Raw genomic sequence first — 20,200 nt, 5'->3', positions numbered from 1 at the left:
AAGCAGACTTTTTTTCTGTGTTTTTATTATTACAAGTTTCTGTTGCTTATTTTTAAGAATGCACATATGACTAGAACTAGAAAATATATTGTTCAAATTTTCATATGTTCATTTGTTCATTCAGCTGCCAGTTGCGTACCAGGCACATAACTTTATTTTTTCCTTCCTTCCTGCCTTCCTGCCTTGATCATATTCTTTAACTTCTCTGTACCTCTGTTTTCTCATCTTAAAATAGGAATACTTATTGTACTTACCTCATAGGGTGAAGCTCTTATGCAAGTACCTGGCATGTAGTAAGTGCTCAGTAAATATTAGCCATTATAATTTTTCTTTGAAGTTGTCTCCAGCTCTCTGCACTTTCTGTTTCATCCCAATTCCTTTTTATCTGGTTTATTTTAGCTCTATATTTTATGTTTAATGCTTTCCTCGAGTGTCTGTTGGTCTCTGCTAATAATTTGTAGTTGAGTGAGACACTAAAAAAAGCTGATGGGGAGATGAGGATCTTTTATAACATGTGTGTGTCACTGTAGACTGTTACACATTGAGCTGCCATTTTTGTTTGCCAGTATCCCCATTCCCACACCCTCCCCCAATAAAACCACTAGTATTTGTAGGATTTTTCTCTAGGGAGCGATCCTGTGTTTGGGAGCTAAGAGGGAGAGGGTTGCTGTGGATCTCTTCAGTTAATGTGTATACTTACCTCAACTTTCCTCTTTTCAGTGAGATGCCTCATGCTGTGCCCTCTCCTGTGCTTGGGTCCCTGAGTCAGGAACCTCTCCAGTTCGGTTTCTCCAAAGAATAAACCTCTATCTCTTGTCAGATAGGGGGAGAGCTGGTCGTCTGATGCTTGGATAGACTTTCATCCAGTCCTTCTGTTTGCAGTCCCATACCTCACCTCTGCCTTCTGTGCTACTTGGTGCCTCCAATTTTGAAATCTTCCTAGTTTCTGTGATGCAAATGTATTGACTTTCTCCTCTGTAAGCTCTTAGGTTTCAGCTTTCTCTGCCCTGCTAAGTCTGCTTTCCATCTTACAAAAATGGGTTGACATCTCTGGTCTGCTTTTGTCTCCTGTCCCGTTCTTTGTATCTTTCTGAGTTTATACCTTTTCTGTTTCTTTATTGTTACTTTAACAGATTTTTTGAAAGGTTGCAGAGATAAATGTGTAAGTTAAGTTCTTCACGTTTAAGCAGTTATTAATGGTCTAGTATTACTTTCTTTCTTTGAAAAAAGTTTTTTTGAAGTAAAAAATATTCTGACTCCCTACCCCTTTAATTGAAAGGTTGCAGAGATAAATGTGTAAGTTAAGTTCTTCACGTTTAAGCAGTTATTAATGGTCTAGTATTTCTTTCTTTGAAAAAAGTTTTTTTGAAGTAAAAAATATTCTGACTCCCTACCCCTTTAATGAATGCTTTTTGACATGAATTAATTTATTCAATATGTTGAAACTACATCAAGCTTATTAAATGTCAGGGTCTTAGAAGTCAAGTACTGGCTATTATGTTCTGTGAATGTGTGTGTGTTTAAAAAAATTTCCTACCATGTTATATGCTTAGGTACTCAGTAAGTTTGAATTTATGTTCAAAGAATAAATGTTTTTATTGGCTGTAGTTTTAATTTATTCATTCTTTAGTTTTTAGTTTTCACCTGTTAATAAATTTGCTTGACTATTTTAGCAGAGTTGTTCAGCAAATTAGTAACCCTATATTATTTCTCTCTGAAGTTGGAAATATTAAGGTGTTTAATGTGTTACCATTATCAAAAGTTGACTGATCATTTGCTGGATTTTGGACACTGTACTATTATGCAGGTTTTTAATAAGATTTAACCTAATTACTTTCAGATGATGTCAGCCTTTCTTGCTAAGATCTCTTTTATGTACTGATCATAGTTGTTGTAGACCTGTGCTGTCCAATAGACATCCAATAGATATCATCACATCAAACTGTAATGATGGACATGTTCTATCATGAGCACTTGAAATGTGACTAGTGTGTCTGGGGAACTGAATTTAAAATTTTATTCAACCTTAATTAATTTAAATTTGAATTAAAGAACCACATATGACTAGTGGCTACCATATTGGGCAGTATGGTTATAAACATTACTTTGATAGGATGTGCTAAGTTTTTGACTCAAATTGTTTTTTGCTGTCATTCATTTGAATTAGTTTGGAATAAATCATCCAACTGAGGGGTAAGTGTTAGGTGAGTTATCCTAAGTTTATTATTATAATTAGGACTACATTTTTCTTTGGATTTACATAAAAATAAAAATACACAGATTGCTATTTCAGAATTGAAAATAAAATGTATTTTAGTTTGGCATATCATGCCTGTTATTTGGAGAATTTTTGTGTGCTGGTAAGATAAAAATGAAAGTGAAAGGTGAAAGTACTATTTTGGAACCTCTCAGAGGTTTTCTTCCATCTTACATGAGAGAGGAGAAACACTATTTGAATCAAAGTCTATTTTCTTTTTGAGGTTTTTATATTATTGAAGACAGTCATGGTAATGTTTTTTGTATTTTTAGTTTTGAGTTGAAAATGCTGGGTTTGTGACATCGAACTTCTTTGTGAACTGCAGATTAGTTCAGAAATGTTCTTTTGAATCAGTGAAGAGTAATTATTGTAAATGCTGTAAAATTAATCTTTGGCTAACCAGAATTATGCCATCAGTTGAGGTCTGTGGTAAGTTGAATGTTGTTAAATTGGTCAAAATTAAATCAGTTATTTTTATGAAGAGGAACGACGTCATGGGACTAAGCATGGGTTTGATTGCGGAACATGACAATTCTGCTTAATCTTTTTTTTTTAGTGAAATACAGCTTTTTGGAACATTGATTGGTATAGATATCGCTGTGCATGTAGTTTAGCAGAGTATATCATATTTTACTATTTTGTATAGTATTATAATTGGTAGCTAACAATAGAATATTAGGCGTTCAAGAAACTGTGTTATACAGTTCTTTGAAACTCTTTTGGCTGTACTGAAGGCCTCAGTCTCCTCTTAAGCTCTCATTCTCAGCAAATGATTTCTCATCTCATTTCACAGAATATGAGCACTCACTCATTTTCTTGTCCTTCTCTTATCAACTTGCAGTCATCATCAGTGATGCCCCACCATCTCTTGTCTTATACTGGGAAAAGTGGTGTTTCCTGAGAAAAACAGATCCATCCACCTGTGCTCTTACTCCATCCCTCTTATGATCTTGTATATCAGTTATTCTGCCTGCTGCTTGTAATTTCAGCCTATCTCCACTTTTTGGTTTTTTGGGGCTTTTTTGTTTTTGTTTTTTCCTATTTGTGTTTTAATGAGCTCTATTCTTCTGTATCATTGGTATAGATACATATGTAATAGAAGGGCGTCCACCCTTCTACTCCCTTCTTCCTTTTTTAAAAGAGCTGTTTATATTTATTATCTCTAATTCTTTCCTTCCTGGCAAGCCTTCCACATTATTTTGAGGCAGTGCTAATGTTTGAGAACCACTACCCTAGCCTGTCTTTTTGGGTCAACCAAAAAGTTCACTACTGTTGCTTATAAATTGGGAACACAGGTTATGGTATTGATAGGACTGTTAATTTACACTCGAACAGATGCAGAAGAATCAACTTTTGATTGGATGAGGTGGTGTTTAAACCTAGAAACAGTAATTGTAAGTGAATTTAGGATTAGATTTGGCTGTGGGTGACAGAAACCCAAAATAGCAGTGGCTTAAAAAGATATATATATATATTTTCTCTTATAAACATGGTAATCCATGTTTGGGGACTACCTGAATATCAAAAACTTAGGCTCTTTTCCTCTTGTTGCTCTACCATTCCCAACACTCAGCTTCTACTTTATGGTTCAGTTTGGCTGCTGTAGCTATAGTCATCCTTTTCACATTGTAGTCCGCAAGGACAGAAAAAGAGGAGATAGCTCTCTTTTTAAAGAAGTTTCCTGGCAGTAGTACCCAGAACTTCAAGTTACTTTGGCCAGAATTTAGACATTGGCCACACCCAATAATTGAAGGGAGACTGGGAAATAAAAGTTTTCATTTCAGGCAGCCATGTGTGCAGATATAATTCATACGTTCCACTACTATAGGGAAAGGGGAGAACATATATGGGGTGGAGATAACTACCAGCCTGTGCCACAATAAACTCTTGGGAGCTTTAGTTGGCACAACCAGTAAACAACATTGAATACTTATTTTAAGTAGTGTACTATCATAGTTTAGTTGTGGGAAAATGTGGGACATGGCAGGGAGGCGGACAGAATCAAAAAACAATTAAAACCCACCTTTTGGCTTTCTAAGAGATTCCATTTACTTGGAGATATCAGACAAATATACATACGTTACAGAACAATGTAGGAAACAGAGGGTGTAGGTAGAGAGGGATCAGACTTGTGGGATTTACTTTTAGAAGGACGCATTGCTAGAGGATGGGAGTTTTGGGAAGACAGGTTTGAAGAAGAGAATTCACACACTTTTCGGTAAATAGAGTTCTTTGTACATGATGTTAATCACTGTTAACTTTTGTTAATAAGCATCTTAAGACTGATTTCCAGTCTGGAACTGAGAGAGAAATTGCAGTAATCCTATGAGAAGTCTCTATTGGATAGGAGTAGACTGTTCTATTCATAATCTTTTTTTATTTTTTATTGGCTAGCCAGGATGGGGGTTCAAACCCTTGATCTTGGTATTTTCAGCACCATGTTCTCACCAAGTGAGCTAACGGGTCAGCCCTTCCATTCATAATCTTAATGTATGATAAGTAATAGTCTTGTTAATTTATTAATTTATCTCAACTTACATTTGACTGCTACTTATAGTAGTTCCCTCATCTTCAAAATAGACAAAAGGTTTGTTTTCTAATTTGTATGTGGTAATTAGAACCATTGTAACTTAGGATTTCTCAATTGAATAATTTTATAGAAGGAACATAGGCAAATTTTGTGAGTGGAGAAAAAGCAGCCAAGAAATCATAGAAGAGAATGTGTATTATAAAAGATAGTGGGTTTGCCAAAAGCTCACTGGTGTCTTAAAAACATATAAAAATAAATTAGTATGATATAATAACACAATTTTGTATTTTCCACTTAATATTATAATGTATACATTTTTCCTTGTCATAAAATATTATTCAAAAGCATGAGTTTCTAAATTGACTGTATAACATTCCATGGTTTGGATTAACTGTAATAATTTACCCATACCCTTATTGTTAGACAATTAAATTGCTTATAAAATTTTTGTTACTGTAAACAAAATGAAGATAAACAATTTAAGTCTTTAAAAAGTGAATTAGCATAGAAGCTGCATGTTAGGATATAGAGTATTACTGGAGAGAACTCTGAAGTAGCAGAAATAACATTTTGACTTTTCCCGTAAGATAAGAAAGATGATGATCCCGTAGAGTAGTGGAATTAAGCAATCAGCAGCTTATAAAATTTGTACTTTAGTCATCTATTCACGAAAACTAAAGCAATATACAGTACTGCTGACTTACATAAACTAATATAGTAAAATGACTATGTATAATTTACCTTTTCTTGTGTAAGTATATAAATGCTTCAAGTTTCATGTATTTACTGATGTCTAAATCATATTGAGTTTTTAATAGTGAAATGACATTTTATTTTTGTTTGGAAAACAAATTCTTCACTTTAAATTGGTTCATTCTTTTCCAATAGAGTGTTCCTGTGTGAACTGTTAAGTTTAGAAAAGAAATTAATAAAAAGTTCTGTTCAAATACGAATGTGTTCTCACTAGGCTTACTGTACTATTGTTGATTTACAGGCTTTTTTGCAAATGTGTAATCTGCCCGTCAAAGTGGTTTGTAGGGCAAATGCGGAATATATGTCTCCATCTGGTAAGTGTGTTTTTTTCTTCTTTACTAATATTCTGGATTGATAAAATTGCAGTGATAGTCCAGTCTGTACCTAGAGGTTTAAAATGCCTGATATTTTTGTTTACCTTTTGAAGAATTTTCCATGGTTTTATGAAGTAACAATTGGTAACTTGACAGTTTTGGGGTTGGCACATCTACTCATTTGAACTCTGGTCAGAGATGGTTACTGGCATATTATGGGAACTGTTTTAAGTGGTAAATATTAAGGAAACAAAAGATTTCATTCAGATCTCTCCTGTCTTACTTACTTACATAGGACTTTCCTCTTCAGAAAACAAATTTTAGTATTAATAAATCCATTCATTATTCAACACATTTCTCTAAATTATATTCTGTTATAATACCATGGTATAAGAGGAGAGATTGTGGAATGCTTAACTTGTCATTAGATCTTAGTTAAAAATCATCACTCAGTGTTTTTGGTTTCTAATTCTTTCTTTTTTCTAATGTTTTATTTTACAATGTTTTAAGATGCTTTTCATTAAAGTTTCAGCCTTTCTGCTATTTTTCGTTATCAGTATTTTTTTCTGTGTGTTATATATTAGTGATTAAAGTACCATTTTAAATAATTATGATTTATATAATTTTTAATATAAAAATATAGTGCCACAAAGCTGATAAATAAGTGTTAAATATAATTGGCATGGATTTTTATAATTATGGTTTTGTTGGAGCAATAACAACACACAGAACTCCATTATGAATAAATTGTTGGGTATAACTAATTGGTATAAGTGAACACACTTTTTAGGGAGACAGTTATCTATCTTTTCATTGTGATGTGATAATGTAGGGATGACTTCTGTTAAACATTTTTTTTTTTTTACCTTAAGTTCTTAAGGACAGTAGTAATTGTCAAAAGGTATAAAGACAACTTCCCCATATAGACTAAAAATTCTATATGAATACATCTACATTTATAGGTTTATGAATATACATTTAGAAAACATTTCCATAAAAGAATTTCTAGACTTATAAATGTAAACATATTTTATATTCTTGGAGGCCATTTATTTACTCATTTTTGTGCTGATTTTATATATAGATTTTATAAACTTTACTGAATTCTGGTAAAATAAATTATATTGTGTTCTGTCCATCTTTTCCCTCTATGGAGTCATACAAGAAGAGTTTGTGTGTATATATATATATATATATACACACACACACACACACACACACACACACATATGTATATATACACGCACAAAAAGGTTAGTAATCTAATACTAAGTAAAGTTAAAGTCGTTGTCAAATGAGACTTCATATAGTTCATCTACCTGTTTCCTAAAATTACTATACCTTAGTATCACTTAGGTAAATATCTATCTTCTCTTTATAGACTATGAAGGACAAACAGATAAATATTATAGACGTACATACATACATACATACATACATACATACATACATACATACATACATTCATTCATTGATAGGAGGGGTTTCCTATAGGTAGATGAAAATGGCACTTTCTACAAAGATATTTAAATTTCATTATATCTCAAATTAGTATTCCCTTTTGTCACATGATTTGGGGTGATCAAGGAATGTTTTTTATTTTATGTTTGTTTGATCTTGTCATGGTAAATTTTTAAAGCAGAGAGCACGGAACAGCCAGAAGACCATTTGGCTAAGAGTTAGGAAGTCTATATTCTAATCCTTTTGTGACTTTGTTGCATATTAACTGTCTCCTTGGGAAATTTCACCTCTCTTCTCTGAGCCTCAGTGACTTCATCTGTAATATGAGCTGGTCAGATTAGATGAGATCCAAGATTCTATTTCTCACATACTTTATATCTACAAATTTGCTTAGCAACATGCTCTTTCTTTCTTTAGAATTAAAAATTCTAAAAGTGATTATTCTGCCTAAAATGAAAAAACAGAACCCTCAGTTTACTTTTATGAACTTTGATCGGTGCCAGAGAATAACTCTCTCACTCTGCTTTTGCCTGATACCTGCAGTAATAAAGATACAACATTGGCTCCATTTTAAATCAGGCTAGTGACAGAAAACATTATTCACTTCTAATTTGTTGCCTTGATTTTTATATATCTCTTCATATTTAGAGGCATGTAAAGATGAGTACTCAGTTCACTACCTACACTTATTCCCTGCTTCAGAATCTACAGTACGCAATGTATTTTTTAAGAAAAGAGATAAAATACAAAACTCTTTTTCCCCAGAACCTAAAACTGGTTATTGAAAATTAGAAATATGTTCTGCTCTAAAAATGTCATACCCCCAGATACTCTTTAGTTTGGGCACTAAATAGTTTTTATTCTCAGATCATTTATCTCAGAGGACTTGTGCTAATTCTAGGAGTATAGTAGTAACAAAAATTTCATCCCAAGTTTAAAAACATTATAGCCTAATAATGCTACCCAGATAATAAAAAAAAAAATTTTTTTGGCGGGGGGAGATTTATAAAGCAGTAGAAGGAAGGAATGTAGAATTGGTAACAGGGAAATGTATTCTAAATACATCTATTGAGTTACTCTGTTCCAAAAGGCCTGCCTTTCCTTTGTAATGAATGTTATCCTGTGGATGCAGATGAAGCTTTTGTTGGTACTGTGCATCTCATCCATTTCCCCTAGGCTGACTGAGCCAGAGAGGAGTGAATCTATTGAAAAGGAACCGGAAGAAGCCTGCTGTTAGTGTGAACTCTATTTGAACTAGATCTGACAGCAGGTTTCATCCTTTAGCATTTGGAGCAGACCTTCTTGCTATTTGGTGACTGTTTTGTTCTCTTCATTTCTGATAATTTCATCAAGTATTAGTATTTATTAAAATGAAATATTACTTTTTTAGTGTGGCATTTATTTAGAGAAGCCAGTTATAATAAACATGCTACATGTTCTTTTTTTCCCACATGTGTTGGGAACATACTTGGTATTATAACTCACAAACTAGCATACCTTTAAAGACATGTATCAATACACCATTATATGCTTAAAATATTGCCCTTAATGAGTATTAGATATTTAAAATTAGATGTAAAAAGAAGGCCTCTTAGACATAGTTTACAGTATGGATTGACTCATTGTATTCTAAAGAGAAAGCCCAGTTAATTTTCTTTGAAATTTTTATCAGTGGTCATGAACCACGGTTTTATGTAATTTGGTTAATTAGGGTTTACTGCTTTGTAGTGATTTGTTAGTGTTAGCTCTGAAAGAGAATATTGTGATCTGTTATTACATCCAAGTGAGAACTCTAGAAATGAATATTCTTGTTCTTTTTAATTTTGTTTTAAAATTGGTTAGAAGTCAATATTTAAAAATTTATAAAATTTAATACACACATCTGATTATAATTTTTATGTTATAGTTTTATGAAATCTCTGTATTAATAAAACATCTGAGTTTTGTGTTAATTTTTTTTTATTGGCACAAGCTTTAATTTACTGAAAGTGTTTTCATACATTTTTTTCCCCTCGACAGGTAAAGTACCTTTTATTCATGTGGGAAATCAAGTAGTATCAGAACTTGGTCCAATAGTCCAGTTCGTTAAAGCCAAGGTAATAAAAAAGATATTAAATGCATTTGATCACAATTACTCTTAAATAAGTCATTCGTCATTCTTCAGTGTGTCTTAACATTTACATTGAGTTTAACCAAGTTTTATAAAATGCCAATACAAATTATTGGAAAATATTCCTAAGGTATAAGTTGGTGTTTTTTCATAATGTAAATCAATGGCAAAAGAGGTAGTGTGATTGTTACAAAATGGCAGATAATTTTTTAACATATGCTTATGAAAATTTTGGTCATAAATAAAACTGTTAGGTTATTGTAAAGTGTCTGGTTGACCTTTGAGAAGGGTGATACGGGATATGTTCAGAAGTTGAATATATTAATTCATCCATTTGAGTTATTCCACTTTTCATTTATTCAGTTTAGATTTTAATAGTTACCAAGGAACAACCCTCATTAACTTTTTGGGGAATGTCCTTTCAGACTTTTTGCATACATAGAATAACACATATCATACCATAGATGTTCTTTTTCAACCTACATTTTAAAATAATCAATATGTTTGGAAATTCTTCCATGTTGATGACTACAGATATATAGATATACGTCATCCTTTTAAATTGTCATATACTATTGGATGTATTTATATCATACCATAGATGTTCTTTTTCAACCTACATTTTAAAATAATCAATATGTTTGGAAATTCTTCCATGTTAATGACTACAGATATATAGATATACGTCATCCTTTTAAATTGTCATATACTATTGGATGTATTATGATTCTATTTACTCAAATCTTTGTTCATGGGCATTTAAGTTGTAGCCAATTTTTTGCTATTATAGAGTGCTAAGATAAATTTTCTTGTACATTAATCTTTGTATACCTGTCTGTCTCCTTAGAATAAGTTCCTAAGACTAGTATTGGGATCTCATAGGGTATGCATTTTTAAAATCTTAAAACAGATTGCTAGATAGAACTGAACGTTATGTCATTTTATGTGTCTACTAGTTAGCTACTATAGTGTATTAGAATTTTGAAATTAATGCCTATTTCCCTAGACATTTACTAAAATTTTTTTTAATCTTTGGCCACTTTATGAGGAGCATATGTCAATCTTTTGGCATTTCTTTGATTGCTAACAAAGTTAATCTCTTAAAAAAAACAAGGTTTACTGACCATTCTGTTTTCTTCTTTTGTGAAATAATTGATAATATAATTTTGTCCATTGAAAGATAAATTTGTATAATGACAAATAAATACTACTTGTTAATATTTTGTAATGACAGCTAAGTGTTAAATATGCTTTCATATAAAATAATTTCATTTAAGAAGGCATTTTGTAAATTAATCCATTGGAAACTTGCATGTTATGTTACTTATTAGTAAGATAACTGAAAATTTTTGTGAATTTATATGATGCTCTTTTAAACTTTTAAAAATTCCTTTTAGGGCCATTCTCTTAGTGATGGGCTGGATGAAGTCCAAAAAGCAGAAATGAAAGCTTACATGGAATTAGTCAACAATATGCTATTGACTGCAGAGGTATAATACAAGATAATAGGGCTTGAAAATAAGCTTTTTTTTCCGTAAAATATAATCTTTTCTTGTGGGTTATTACGAAGGTATTGAGAAATGGGAAAGTAGTCAAGTGATTCTAAGGCTGGGTTTACTCAAATTATTTGATCGTTATCTTTGAACAAGTTACCTGACGTTTTAGTTGTAGTTTTCTAATTTATAAAAAAGGGTGATTCTTGCCTACTCATTATTTTACTTCAGCCTTTTGAAGTTTACTTAAATAATATCTGTAAAATACCTTGATGTTATTTAGAATTATATTGTGTGAATAAGAAATATTTTTTAAAGTACCACCATTAAACTCAGTAATTCTTTATAGCAACACAAGCTAAGGAAAACCTCACATATGTGACTTATAAAGTTGTCTTATAAAAATTTACTATGGCAAGAAATAACTTTCTTTATCCTTTTTCTCTTTGGTATTCTAAAGTTTTAGTTACTGTTCTTTTGTTCCTAGTTGTATCTTCAGTGGTGTGATGAAGCTACAGTAGGGGAGGTGAGTGGTTCTGCAGCATTTATCTTAATTAAAATTTAATGAGAAAACACTTTTGCTCAGAATCGCAAGTCCCCGCTCATAAATGAAACATTGTGGTTTATACCATTAGTGATAGAGTTTTTTACTTACTTTAATTTTGCTTGCATATGCATTTTAGGGAAGCTATGTGTCATTGTTTGATATAACTGGTTGCAAAGTGCATAAAAGTTTATATATTTTTAAAGGGAATGATTTAAAATTTTAATTTTTTAGATTGCATGCTATGTATTTTTTTCAGATTGTTCTATTTATATTCTTTGAAATCATATTTCTTTTAGAATTCTGTTTGTAAAAACAGGCATTGTTTTTAGGAAGGATCATGTTTTTAACAAAATCTTTTTGCTTCAGATCACTCTTGCTAGGTATGGATCTCCTTACCCTTGGCCTCTGAATCATATTTTGGCCTATCAGAAACAGTGGGAAGTCAAACGTAAGATGAAAGCTATTGGATGGGGTAACAAAACTCTGGACCAGGTCAGCACAAGTCGAAACTGACAAAACTGTCAACTTTTATGCATTAAAAGTCCATTCGTGTTATTGATACTCCTTTAAAAAAATCCCAACATGGTATAAAGTTAACAAAATATTTGCTATTATTTTCTCTGACATGAAGTAGTTTTTATTTGTTTTAAAGAGATCACATATGCTTATTGTAAAACAAATTATATAATGCAGAAAAGTACAAAAAAATAAAAATTGCCTGAAATTCCACCACCTAGAAATTGCTACTCTTAACTATTTGAAGAACATTGTTCTAGATTAGGTGTGTCTCAGTACATTTTCCATAAATGGGATCATATTTTACCTGCTGCTCTATAACATGATTTTTTTTTCCATTGAACAATACATTATAGGCATCTTTTATATCAATAAATATAGATCTGCAGCATCAGGGCCTAAAAAAACCCCCTATTAAATACAGTACTTAATATATCTATTTTTCTTTGGTCTTAAATTTACTAAAGTTGCAAAATTTAAAAGTATGTATCTTGTTAAAGTCATGAATTTGAGCATCATTAAGCTAATTAATGTATTTTTTTCCAAGGCTGCCCCTAATCCTAGTCACCTGTCTCACTGATGTGTGCCTTTGGCCTCAAGTGGGATTAATTAAATGAATAGGAATAGTGTGAATAAAATACATCTCCGCTAGTGGGAAAACAGCTCAAATGGTTTTACTCATGGTAGGTCAGCAGTGTCATCTTTATGAAGCAGATTTTTTTAAATATGCAAAGTCATTTGAATATATAGATTCAGGAAAAAATTTTTGTAGGGAGTGGAGTTTGGAGAGAAAAACTCTTTGGCAGTGTTCCTTATCAGTCAATTAAGCGTACTTGTATTTAAAGAAAAGTCACTCAAATTTTCTTCCTATTTCTTATATAGAAAGTATTACTTATGTCATATATGTGGTCTATAGTCTGATTTGTATGTATTATAAAAGGTTAACCTAAATTTTTATTTCTGTTATATAAACTGATAAAAATTGTTTTAGATACTTTATATTGTTTTGCTAATTTTAATATTTTCCTTTGGGGTCCATTGCCTATGTTAGGTCTTAGAAGATGTAGACCAGTGCTGTCAAGCTCTCTCTCAAAGACTGGGAACACAACCATACTTCTTCAATAAACAGTGAGAAATTTTGTTTTTTTTAAACTTTCTTTTATCAAAAGAGAATTGCTTTTTAAAGAAATATTTATGAAAAGATTTAGTTTTTTTAAAATTCATTTTTGTACTCATTATTCATCATTTCTTGGCTGTCAGGCACAGTGCTAGGCTCTGGGAAACTAAGATTTCTAAATGCAGTCCTTGTCATTAAGAATTTCTCTTAAGGGCAGTCATGTAAATCAGTCATTATTGTATGATATGATATAAAGGTTCTAATATAGGTAGTTTAAGGTCTGTATATGGAACTATGAAATCTTAACAGAATTCTTAACTTGTACTGTAAAAACATGATGATGCTGTTAGTGCAACCATAATTGTCTATATAGGATGAGACCTTGGGGACTAGGAAAGTCAATAAATCTAAAGAATAAAAAATATTGTTGGGTGAACAAGCACTATTATGAATTAACTTATTTTTTCAAAGTTAGTGAAAATACTTATAAAGCACAGAAATTAATATAAAGGATAAGATTAAATATGTGTGTGTTGTGTATATATATATATGTAAATTGAGTAGTTCATGTTTCATTGACAGATTTTTTTTTCAGTTTAAAAAAAAATCTCTAATGTAGGCTAAGAATGAGTTTTCCCTTATTAAAAATATTACATTTTTAATATATCATAATCAGCTATGTCTTCTGTGATCTTGTATAAAATGGTCTTATGTTAGCATTTTAATCTCAATGGCTTGCTTAGAAAGTCTAAGCTTTTCTTGGCTTTTTAATAAAAACTTCTTGCTTTTTAGATGATAGTTTTTAAAAGGCTTTATTTGCTATTTATTTTATCTTCATAGGCATTTGTCTCCTATAGTCATATCAAACATCTTTTGGTAAAGATACTAATATTTGTAGTAAAAATGACAGTGATGATAGTTTGGAAATATTTAAATTATATTACTTTATAACACAAATAATGTATACTATATGTAAGTGATATTAAAATAAAATTGGGGATCTATTGATCTCTAAAGCAGAAAGGCCACAGAGTTCAAACCATGAAATCCGGGTAGGTGAAGCTTCTACAACTATGTTGCTGTTTCTAGTGATGTTTGCTATGCAGATTTTATTTGTTTAGTCCCTAAAACAAAAGAAAAGTATTTAGATGTTAGTATTATGTAGTTCCTTTTCTTTCTGATACAGAAATTCTTAAGAGTTGAAAAGCTCAGAAGGGGTGTATTTTATTGTTTGAAGTGCCTTACTCTGTATTAGAGTTAGTTTTGTTATGCATGCTGTCTTTATGGGAGGCCAGGAGAAAAGATCTAACTTATTTTTCTTCTCAGTTAAACTCATTGTCAAAGTGTTAATAACCAGAGATCATTTGGCATGTGGTCAGTGGAAACATCATGACATCGTTTTTCTTCATAAAGATACAATTATATTTAAACTTGTAATGAAAAATTCACATTTAGAACAGTTGCAAAATCAAAGGCTTACTTTTGAGGAACTGTTTAATTGATATTAAGATGTAGGTTTTTGAAATAATTTTACCGTATATGATACTTAGATAAACATTTTTTCCCAATAAATAATTATGATTGAAGAATAGATTTAATTTTTAATTTTAATTTACCTGATCAATATTAAAATGCAAATAAACTACATTTAAGAAAAAGTAACTTGGATTTTTACTTTGTTGTGGCAGAATTTTTCTTTTTCCTTTATCTGTAATAGAATTCTTTACTTTCTAAGACACTATACCTTAGCGAATAGAGTACTAGTTTAAGTCAAGATACATTGTATTGGACTCTTAAGTCAGAGGCCCTAAATTCTATTTTTTACTCTAACATACACTGAACTTGGGCAACTTACTTTAATTTCCCTGGGTGTCCTCTCCTAACCCCCTAAAATTAGAGTCAACTTTTCTCCTAGTTTACCTTCTGGGGATGTTGAGAGGACTCATGAAAGAAACTAAATGACTTTATTTGATGAGAGAAAGGAAAAGGATAGTTAAGGGATATTGTGCAGGAAGAATAGTAATTGGGAAAAGAGGACAAAGAAACAGGGGCTTGATTTCCAAACTTGAGTGACAGTCCTAAAGATAAGTGATTGATATATAAAGAAAGGATATGTAGATTATTTCTAGTAGTATGAAGAGATGAGAAGTTAATGATATATTGGGAAAGAAAAATTAGGAACACCCAGACAGAATTAATGTTTTTCAAACTAGATGATACTCTGAAAGGTGTCAGAAAGAAAGAAATATGAAATAATAATAAATAAGCAAAGCAAAAAACATGAGTATCAGAAAAATTTTAAATGGGAGAGGTTAGGAAAATGTTGACATTTTGCAGTACTGTTTTAATTTTGATATTCAAATGAAAGAATATTAAATAACCAACAGAAATGTGGAAGGAATGATAATGCAAGATAAGAACGCAACAAACTTTTTAGGACTTTAAAAATATATTTGTCACCCTGGAATATTTTTCTAATAAAAAGTCTGTAAAGATAAATGTGACAATATATATGAAATATCTTAGGGCTCTTAGGAGGAAAATTGCTATCTATATCCATATTATAATCCACTAACTATTTGGTAAACATAGGGATGGAAAGTTATGATTTCTCTTCATACAGTATATAGCAAAGTAATTAAAACCAGAAGTACATGAAGATCTTGGTTTGATTAAACAATTCATTTAGAAATACTGGATAAAATGTATTTTTCTTTGTGTGTCCTTGTCTTTCATATCAGTTGCAAATATTTTTCTGAATTTGTTGCTTGTCTTTTTTTCTAAGTCAGGTTTATTGAGGGATAACTTATATATAGTAAAATTGGCATTTTTATATGTATAGTTCTATTAATTTTAACAAAGGCATACAGTTGTGTAACCACTACCACACATGTACTTTTTAAAAAGAAGGAATTGTGGGAATTGGTGATTTATATTTGAGGGTACTTTAAAAAGTTCTTGGAAAGATTTGTATTATCTTTTAATTCTATTTTTCCACAAACTTTTGAAGTACCCTTGTATGGCAGAGTCAGTTTATATAAGGAGTTGCTGAAATTTGTAAGGATTACAGAAAATATGCTTTAAAAGTTTTGTGTATGTGCACACGTATGTTTGTATATTTTGATTTCATCTATTCTAATAATTTTTAATTTATTCTGTTTCCTGTTAGATGTTCTAAAGTAACTTGCCACAGAGTTGCTATCTTTATGTAGCATCAGATCAATTTTTGTATGCTCATACCCATGTGTAATTCAGCATCTTTGAAGTTATGCAGATGTATATTAATAGCAAGTAACATTTTGGCCACTTCAGGGGTACTTCTGAACCACTCTAATCTGAGCATACATTCATACTTGAACCATTCAGAGCCTTTATTTATTGATAAGGGATGCACATCTATACTACTGGAAGGTGTTCAGGAAATATATTCACCTTTTTTAGGCTCTAGTACAAGGAGTGAAGGGTAGTTGGCACTAAACAAAGATTAGGAAAGTAAGTTGTAAATGGTGAGATAAGATATACCTTTTAAGAAATATGTTTAGGAACATGAAAGAGTTGCAGTTCTTATTCTCAGAAAGTGCTTCAGCTCTACGTTTATCCACTCTACATCCTTGGTTCTTCGCAGGGATCCATTTGTTATTGATTCTCCCTCCATCTGTGATGATAAGATTATGGTGCTATTGAGTCCAAGGACACTTGTAATTTTTAAAAACCATCCTGTGTTCTTATTCTCAGAAAGTGCTTCAGCTCTACGTTTATCCACTCTACATCCTTGGTTCTTCGCAGGGATCCATTTGTTATTGATTCTCCCTCCATCTATGATGATAAGATTATGGTGCTATTGAGTCCAAGGACACTTGTAATTTTTAAAAACCATCCTGTTGGCTACCACCCTAACCATGGCCATAGACTGCACATTTGACTTTGATTAATATTTCATGAATGTGTCATAAGGGGGAAGGCTTTGAAAGAATGTGAATAACTACTGTTGAAAAAATAAAATATTCCACACACTTTAGTTAGGATGCTTTTTTCTCTATTTTATTCATTTATTCAGCAATGCTGTTTCAGTTCCTTAGATACTGGGCTAAGAACTGGGCATATAAAGATACATGCAGTGTTGCCTTTGAAGAGCTTGGATTGTAGTGACGGAAGCAGTTAAGTATTCACAGTAATAGTGTGGTATGAGAAATGTGTCACCTTTTTATTGATTCATTCAACACATATATATTGAGAACCTACTTTATGTCAGGCATTTTTCTGGGTATCGGGATACAGTAGGAAACAAATAGACAAGGTCCTTTCACTCATAGTAGCTATATTCTGATAGAGGAGACACAATAAACAACAAATATTAGATGGTATTAAATGCCACATGGAGAATTAAAATAAGATCACATGATCCATCTTAGTTTGGGTGGTCAGGGGAGACTCTAAGATGTAACGTTTAAGCTTTATTCTGAAAAATGAGGAGCCAGCAAGGTGAAGTTGGGGGAAGGGTATTTCAGGCAGCAGGAATATTTAGTGTCAAGGCCCCAAGATTGGTTTGAGTTTATGTTCAAATGAAAGAAGCAAGTCCAGTTTTGGTTGTATGTTGAGAAAGGTAGGAGATGAGGCTGAAGAGATCAGCAGGGGCCAGATCATCTAGGCTTTGTATGCTTAGGGTAAAGAGCTGACATGTTAGTGTTAGTGGAATGGAAATCCATTGGAATATCTTATGCTTGGAGTGGTATGATCTAGTGACATTAAAAAAAGAGTCATTCTGGCTTCCATGTGGAGAATGAGTAGAAACAAGAAGACACTTTAGGAGGCCATTGCAGTGGTCTAGGTGAGAGATGATGGTAGCTTAGACTACGAGACAATACTGGAGAGAGTGTCAGAGCATATTTTGGAGATAGTGTCTCATGGGACTTGCTAATGGATAGGGGAGGGTAAGAGAAAGAGGACTCAGGATAATCCCTAGATTTCTGGCTTGAACAGCTCGGTGGGAAGAGGTACCATTTATTTGGGGAAGATGGGGACAAGCGGGTTTGACATGCTTATTTAACATTGAAGTCATTTGAATGTATGAATGTAGGCATTTTGAACATATGAACGTAGAGCTCAGGGAAAAAACTAGGACTGGAGATAAATATTTGGGAGTTAGTGGCATGAAGGTGGTATTTAAAGCCATGCAACTCCTTGAGATCATTCAAGAGTGATCAAGGCCACATAGCTAGTAAGTGGCAGGATTGGGATTTAAATTTAGATTTGATTGACTCCAAAATCTATTCTGCCAAGCCCAATTACTGCAACATTTTCACATTTAGGTGGGCTAACGCATGTTTTCTCAAAAACTTTATCACTGTGGGACTGACGGTAATAATTAGTTTATAATTATGATTGCATTTTTCTCCTTTTAGTAATATTGTTTTAGTAGTAATTGTAATATAATGTAGATTGGTGATGTTCCATTTATAGACCATTAGTAGTGGGATAAATTTCATTTTGTTGTTAATAATATATAACTAAAGAGAAAAAACCCTAGAAAATTTGTATCGAGGCCATGTTTATGATTATGTGTCCTTCAGAAATCTAATTTATTTTAAATGTGGTAAAATTAAAGTTATATCATGCTGTTAATATATGATTGGGTAATCGAGTATCATTTTTTTTGTCCCAACACCACATTGAAATCCTCTGTGTTTTAATAGCGTTTTGTTTAAGCATCTTTTAAAACACTTAATAAACTGTGTTGTAGTAGTTTATGTTTTGTGTCTATGTCTGTCTTGTTTTTATACCTCTAGTGTTTGGCACAGTTCCTGGCACATTGGAGACCTGCTGTATTTATTTAGTGAATAAAGTTTTGTATGAAATAAATATGATCTGTTACACATATATTATTTTAGCACATTTAAATAATGCTGCTTCAAAAAGTATGTCACAAAACTAAGAAAGCATAGTTTAAAATATTTTTTTATATCTTAGAAACTCCAAGTTAAAACATAGTAAATTCTATCAAATTGTAGTAGGATTTATTTATGTGATTTTTTTCCCTTTAAATTGATGAGTAAAATGTTTTTTGAAGTAGTTTATTTTCTGCCATACAAGTTAAATGTCCCTCATGTTACTCTCATTTCTACTGTTGTTTTAGGCCTACTGAACTTGATGCACTGGTATTTGGCCATCTGTATACCATTCTTACCACACAGTTGACCAATGATGAACTTTCTGAGAAAGTGAAAAACTATAGCAACCTTCTTGCTTTCTGTAGAAGAATTGAACAGCACTATTTTGAAGATCGTGGTAAAAGCAGATTGTCTTAGAGTTATGTGTTAGTTACTATTTTTTAAAAAATCTAACTTTTGAAATGTGTTACTTGAATGTTATTATAGATAATGATATCCAGAATTTTAAAACCAAAAACACTGCTTTTCAAAACCAAAACAAATTATATAATGTATCCTATACATGTACTTTAAACTGTTATTTGCATACACATTAAAACAATTCTAAATTATTTTATTTGATAGGTTGTACTTTATATCTTGAAATTTTTGTGTCCTTGAAACATGTATGCATATAAAAATAAAGCTTAAACATCTGTGTGGATGTTATATTTACTTTTTGATCTTTCTGAAAGCCACTCTCTGAGCTTTATACCTGTGGAATAAACTGTCTTTTCTGAGGCAAGTAATTTATGTTACATACTCTGAGATTACTTTGCTAGATACATGGTGAAACTGATCATGGGAAAAATGTTCTTACTTAACAAATGTGCGCTTAGAGAATGTGGATGTTTATAAGGCAACGAAATCCTGACACAGATTTAACGCTTAAAGCATTTTTCACATCCAATTGAATTAAAAACATTTCAGTAGAGCAGCTATGATTTACATTTGATAAAGGGATAGGTTGAGAGACAAGAACGTTTTAGTAATGTTCTTTTTATTCCTTTTTCTGGGAAAGGAGGGACGTTTTCACAGAGGTATCAATGGGAATTTATATATAAACAATAAGGATTATTTGTTGTGTCCTCAAATTTTCTATTATGTCTTATAAAACCAGTGCTTTTACAAGTCAGATGTAAAAAATTACTCCTTAAAAATGTCTAGAATAATAG

At 31.7% G+C, this 20,200-nt stretch overlaps 1 protein-coding gene across 2 annotated transcripts in view; it reads left to right on the top strand.

Moving 5' to 3' along the window:
• Positions 1-19,696, top strand: part of MTX2 (metaxin 2) — a 70,537-nt gene extending 50,841 nt beyond the window's left edge. Inside the window, exons 4-10 of one of the 2 annotated variants that reach the window (XM_008573548.1) lie at positions 5,782-5,854; positions 9,335-9,411; positions 10,823-10,915; positions 11,406-11,444; positions 11,832-11,957; positions 13,033-13,109; positions 19,232-19,696. In XM_008573548.1, the coding sequence (XP_008571770.1) occupies positions 5,782-5,854; positions 9,335-9,411; positions 10,823-10,915; positions 11,406-11,444; positions 11,832-11,957; positions 13,033-13,109; positions 19,232-19,403 (657 nt within the window). In that variant the 3' untranslated portion in view covers positions 19,404-19,696. The remainder of the gene's footprint in view (positions 1-5,781; positions 5,855-9,334; positions 9,412-10,822; positions 10,916-11,405; positions 11,445-11,831; positions 11,958-13,032; positions 13,110-19,231) is intronic. The other variant, XM_008573555.1, reaches the window with a different exon arrangement.
• Positions 19,697-20,200: the final 504 nt, after the last annotated feature.

Source organism: Galeopterus variegatus, unplaced genomic scaffold (genome assembly GCF_000696425.1).
Source record: "Galeopterus variegatus unplaced genomic scaffold, G_variegatus-3.0.2 Scaffold53, whole genome shotgun sequence".
In the NCBI taxonomy this organism is placed as follows: domain Eukaryota; kingdom Metazoa; phylum Chordata; class Mammalia; order Dermoptera; family Cynocephalidae; genus Galeopterus; species Galeopterus variegatus.
This window is presented reverse-complemented; position numbering and strand designations above follow the sequence as displayed.